Source organism: Chiloscyllium plagiosum, chromosome 33, assembly GCF_004010195.1.
Source record: "Chiloscyllium plagiosum isolate BGI_BamShark_2017 chromosome 33, ASM401019v2, whole genome shotgun sequence".
NCBI classification, from domain to species: Eukaryota; Metazoa; Chordata; class Chondrichthyes; order Orectolobiformes; family Hemiscylliidae; genus Chiloscyllium; species Chiloscyllium plagiosum.
In genome coordinates this window covers 18388502-18394401 of record NC_057742.1, presented here as the reverse complement: position 1 = coordinate 18394401, position 5900 = coordinate 18388502, and the positions used below count along the sequence as shown (strand labels likewise).

Here is a 5900-nt window from a genome sequence, read left to right as displayed (position 1 = left end):
TCAGAAAAGATTTACAAGGATGTTGCCAGGGTTGGAGGATCTGAGCTACAGGGAGAGGCTGAACAGGCTGGGGCTGTTTTTCCTGGAGCGTCGGAGGCTGAGGGGTGACCTTATAGAGGTTTACAAAATTATGAGGGGCATGGATAGGATAAATAGACCAAGTCTTTTCCCTGGGGTCGGGGAGCCCAGAACTAGAGGGCATAGGTTTAGGGTGAGAGGGGAAAGACATAAAAGAGACCTAACAGACAACTTTTTCACACAGAGGGTGGTACATGTATGGAATGAGCTGCTAGAGGATGTGGTAAAGGATGGTACAATTGCAACATTTAAGAGGCATTTGGATGGGAATATGAATAGGAAGAGTTTGGAGGGATATGGGCCAGGTGCTGGCAGGTGGGACTAGATTGGGTTGGGATATCTGTTCGGCATGGACGGGTTGGATCGAAGGGTCTGTTTCCGTGCTGTACATCTCTATGACTCTATGACTCAACATAGAGTTCTCTGATTTTAAATAATTTCTCTTCCCATCCCCCAACTCCGTTCCCAGCCCCTCCTCCACCCTTCCACTGCTCCTTCGCACCAACCAAATTTATTCCTCCCATTGATCAACCAGGTCATACTCTCTACCTGTCTTCACCTATCCCCACTTCAACACCACCACCTCCTTTAAATGCAGCTCTCCCTACACCCACTCCCAATCCTGAAGGACTACGCCCAAAATGTTGACCTCTCCAGCTCCTGATGCTGCCTGGCTTGCTATGTCCTTCCAACCTCCTGCCTGTCCATACAAGCTTCACTTGCTAGGGTTTACTGCAGTTAGGTGTACCCCTTGATTAGAATTAGAATTAGAATCCCTAAAGTGTGGAAACAAGCCATTTGACCCAACAAGTCCACACTGACCCTCCGAAGAGTATCCCACCCAGACCCATTCCCCTCCACCTATTACTCTACATTGCCCCTGACTATTGCACCTAGCCTACATATCCCTGAACAGTATGGGCAATTTAGCATGGCCAAGTCACCTAACCTACACATCTTTGGACTGTGGGAGGGAACCAGAGCACCTGGAGGAAACCCACGCAAACACAGGAAGAATGTGAAAACTCCACACGGACAGTTGCCCAAGGCTGGAATCGATCCCAGGTCCCTAGCGCTGTGAGGCAGCAGTGCTAACCACTGAGCCACCATGCCACCAAATTATACAGAATATTTGAACAAACGGCAAACTGGTCACTACGTGCCAGTTAGTAAAATGTCTGATGTGCAGCTAAAAACAATAGTTTCAAAGTTTGGATAAAAAGAAATAAATTCCATAAGGACTAAAAACAAAAGTCCTACCAGTACCTTTTTCGATGTAATTAGGTGGTATCCACTGAGGCTCATCTAAGTAGTCTATTGGAGGTGGCGGTGGTGGCGTCATTTCATTAAGATCGACCATGAAGTCAGGAGGAGGTGGTGGGGGTGGACAGTCAGTGACTGAAATGACAGAGCAAGGTTAAAAAAATCAGACCAATAGGATAACGTAAATATGACAAAAGGTAAGTACCATCTTTCAGCAACTAAACCAAATTATCGAGAATAAATGCAAATGATTTTCAATTGCAAGTCCATAATTCTGTATGTTGTAAGCCTCAACTTTAGTAATTGTAACCTTCTAACTGTTAAACACTTCAGGTGGAAATTTAAGCCATAAATTAAAAATCTCACAACATAAGGAAGTACTAGGTTCCAAATAAACCTGTTGGACTATAACCTGGTGTGGTGTGATTTTAAAACTTTGTACACCACAGTCCAACACTGGCACCTCTAAATCAAAGGCCATTAGTAATATTGTAGAATGGGTGATATTGAATCAGTCATCTTTTATAGATTTGTCCAATTTTCCCGTGGTATATACTATGGTGTACGATGGGCAGCTGTTTTAATGTCATCCATTTTACACTTATCTAAAGATAAATGATCTGCATCCCCTTCATTATCCTACTGGTGTCATGTTGGATGTGCGATAGCTCAATAGCACAATACACATCTAATTTCAAAATGGTGAAGTGCATTTCTGGGACTCACAACAACATTGCAAGTGGCTAATGTAACAGCCCTGTTTAAGAAGACAGGGAGGCAGAAGACAGGAACCTATAGGCCAGTTAGCCTGACCTCAATTGGTGGTAAGATATTATAGTCCATTAATAAGAATGAAATTGCAGAGTACTTGGAAGTGCATAGTGAGATAGGGTAGAGACAGCATCACTTCAAAGGCAGATCATGTCTGACAAATCTGTTAGAATTCTTTGAGGTGGTAACAAGCAAGGTAGATAAAAGAGAGCCAGTGGACATGATCTATTTGGACTTTAGAAGGCCCTTGACAAAGCACCACCCAGGAGGTGACTAAGTAAGACATGAGCCCATGTTGTTAGGGTCAAGGTACTGGCATGGATAGATGATTGGCTGACTGGCAAAAGGCAGACAGTAGGGTTAAAAGGAGTCTGTTCCAGGATCACAGTTGGTAACTGGAGGAGTTAGGATCCAGATTTAGGACCACAACTATTCACATTGTACATTAACAGTCTGAACAAAGGAATATTGTTGCTATGTTTGCAGGAGATACAAAGATAAGTGGAGAGACAGGTAGTGTTGAGGAAGCAGGGAGACTGCAGAAGGACTTAGAAAGGCCAGGACAGTGGACAAAGAAGTGGCAAACAGAATAGAATGTGGGAAAATGTGAGGTTATGCACTTTGGTAGGAAGAATAGAGGCATTGACTATTTTCAAATTGGGGAAAGTCTTCAGATGTCTAAAGCACAAAGGAGCAGGAGTCTTAGTTCAGAATTCTCTTAAGGTCAACAGGCAGGTTCACTTGGCAGTTAGACAGTCAAATGCAATATTACATTAATTAAAGAAGGCTTGACTACAAGAGCAGAGATGTAATGTCAAGGCTGTATAAAGGCTCTGATCAGACCGCATTTTGTGTGCGGTTATGAGCCATGTATCGAAGAAAGGATGTACTGGCCTTGGAGGATGTCCACAGGACGTTAATAAGAATGATCTTAGGAATGGAGGGTTTCTCATATGAGGATCAGTTGAGGACTCTAAATCTGTATTCAATCGATTTTAGAAGGATGATGGGGCGTCTAATTGAAACGTACAGAATATTGAGAGGCCCACACAGAGTGGAAATGGAAAAGATATTTCCGGGAATGGAAAGTTTGAGTTAAGGTTAGATAGCATGAGATGTTTTCACTGCAGCATAGGATGTTGAGAGGTGACCGTATAAAGTTTATAAAATCATGAGGGGTATAGATAAGGGTAGATGTATTATCCCTAGGATGGGAGATTTCAAGCCTGGGGGTCATATGTTTAAAGGTGAGAGGAGAGATTTTTTACACAGAGGGTGCTTAACGTGTGGAATGAATGTCTTGAGGAAGTGGTGAATGTGGGAACAATTACAACGTTGAAAAGACATTTGGATAAATACATGAATGGGAAAGATTTGGAGGGATATGGGCCAGGAGCAGGCAATTAGGATTAGTTTAGCTTGCGATTATGTTTGGCATGGACTTGTTGGACCAAAGGGTCTGTTTCCATGCTGTCTGACTATGACTAGTAGGAGAGACTAGGATTTGAGTACACTGCCTCAGAGTGAAGGGATGACACTTCAGAACTGAGACAAGAAGGAATTTCTTCAGGTGGAACGTGGTTAACCTGTGGAACTCATTGCTGCAGAAGGCTGTGGAGGCCAAGTCATTGAGTGTATTTAAGATATAGATAGATTAGATTAGATTAGATTAGATTACTTACAGTGTGGAAACAGGCCCTTCAGCCCAACAAGTCCACACCGCCCCGCCGAAGCGCAACCCACCCATACGCCTACATGTACCCCTTACCTAACACTACGGGCAATTTAACATGGCCAATTCACCTGACCTGCACATCTTTGGACTGTGGGAGGAAACCGGAGCACCCGGAGGAAACCCACGCAGACACGGGGAGAATGTGCAAACTCCACACAGTCAGTCGCCTCAGGCGGGAATTGAACCCGGGTCTCTGGCGCTGTGAGGCAGCAGTGCTAACCACTGTGCCACCGTGCCGCCCACAATAGGTTCTTGGTTGGGGATCAAGGGTTAGGGGAGAAGGCAGGTGACTGGAATTGAGAAACCTATCTTCAGGAAACGTTGATTCTCCTGCTCCTTAGATGCTGCCTGACCTGCTTTCCAGCAACACATTTTTCAGCTCTGATCTCCAGCATCTGCAGTCCTCACTTTCTCACAGTAGTTACACAGTCATTCCCTTAGGGTTTGCTTTTCATTCCAGTTTTTTTTAAATTAAAAACTTCCTCATCTGTCATTAAGGGATTGGAATCCATTTCCTGGGACGCGGGATATTAACACTGCACCAGGACCTTGCCACAAGATACAAGACAATTTTGTGTTCATATGCAACATATATAAAGAAATGCAGCGTTAGAATAAAATACAGTTTAATTAGAATGTGTCATATTTTGTAATCTTTAGATATTACAGTATGTGACTCTAATGTACTTAATTAAATTACATTTTACAGATCTGTTGTGCATCACCACCTAAACACTAAAGTATACCACAAAAATACTTTTTGTTTTGGTGTTTTATTCCCAATAGTTTTACACTTCAGTAAGTACAGGGAAATTGCTTCCAAACTCCCAGAGAGTTCATAGTTTATGACATCAAGCCTGGGGAAAAAAAAATCATAGCACTTCAAATTTTTCACTTCTAGGAAGAAACATTCACCCTACCTTTCAAAATGTAATTTTCGGACACGATATTGCACAATGGATCGTTTTATTTCGGGCCTGGATATGAACTCAGTTTCACTCAGCTGAGTAATTCACACTCAGCTAGGTGAAATAATTGAGTTTTTTTAGTTTCAACTGTGCCACTAACGGGTTCAGGAATGGTGACCTTTCAATAAGTTTAGACACATACCAATAATTAAATGTAAAAGCCTAGTATTAAAAAATCTATTTCACTGACTGATAATTATTTGCAGACAGAAATCAAATGAGATCTCATCCATCTACATGCAAAGCAGGCGAGTGCAGAATATAAAAACTTACTGTTCTCCTGAAAGCGGGCAACAAAACCAGTCAGGGGGATCTGTGGAATAAACTGCAATAAAGAGGGAAGGATAGGTGCTGGGGAGCAGACTAAGGAAATGGTGGGGATACATGGAAGCTTTTGTAAGTCATTAGCACAAAAGAATGAGATTATAAATTGCACAAAGCTGAATTCTGAAATTCACACAGAACAAGGAAGCTTACTTGAAAGTGGAGAGGACAATGACACATCATTTACGGGTGGATGCAGTAAGGCAGGAGAGCTGGCAGAGCACCTGCACCTGAGACTTGCAGGAGGTGTAGCACTGTGGTCACGCCGAGGACCCTGCCACATAAAATGGTTATGACAGCCTGAAGCAGAGCTAGCTGCATTAAAGATCAAGAGGACAGGAGATCAGTCCATCACTATCCATAGGCACTGGAACAGTCTTTTCAGCTGACTTTCTAGCAATCTGTGGTATTCACCACAATAACGAAGTTAATGGATTGTTCACATACTGGATTCACCCTGCTCCATATCCACATTTTCAGTCTGGTTATGTATGGGCAGCACATGTGCGCCTGAGTTCGCTTTTTCAATGTGCTATGCCACTAAGTTGCAAAGTTTTAGTTATAGCCCTCTGTGCTCCCACTCATGAGTGCCTCTAATCCTTACTCATTCCATTGACTATGTTCAATTCTGGTCAAGTCCATGCCGACCAGATATCCCAACCCAATCTAGTCCCATCTGCCAGCACCCGGCCCATATCCCTCCAAACCCTTCCTATTCATATACCCATCCAAATGCCTCTTAAATGTTGCAATTGTATCAG

At 43.1% G+C, this 5900-nt stretch overlaps 1 protein-coding gene across 5 annotated transcripts in view; it reads right to left on the bottom strand.

The window, feature by feature from the left end:
• LOC122539907 (abl interactor 1-like) overlaps window positions 1–5900 on the bottom strand; it is a 44013-nt gene that overhangs the window by 2657 nt on the left and 35456 nt on the right. For 3 of the 5 annotated variants that reach the window (XM_043675067.1, XM_043675065.1, XM_043675066.1), the window contains exons 8-10: window positions 5293–5454; window positions 5089–5178; window positions 1345–1476 (exon numbers count right to left, since the gene is read on the bottom strand). In XM_043675067.1, the coding sequence (XP_043531002.1) occupies window positions 1345–1476; window positions 5089–5178; window positions 5293–5454 (384 nt within the window). The remainder of the gene's footprint in view (window positions 1–1344; window positions 1477–5088; window positions 5179–5292; window positions 5455–5900) is intronic. The other 2 variants (XM_043675068.1, XM_043675069.1) reach the window with 2 other exon arrangements.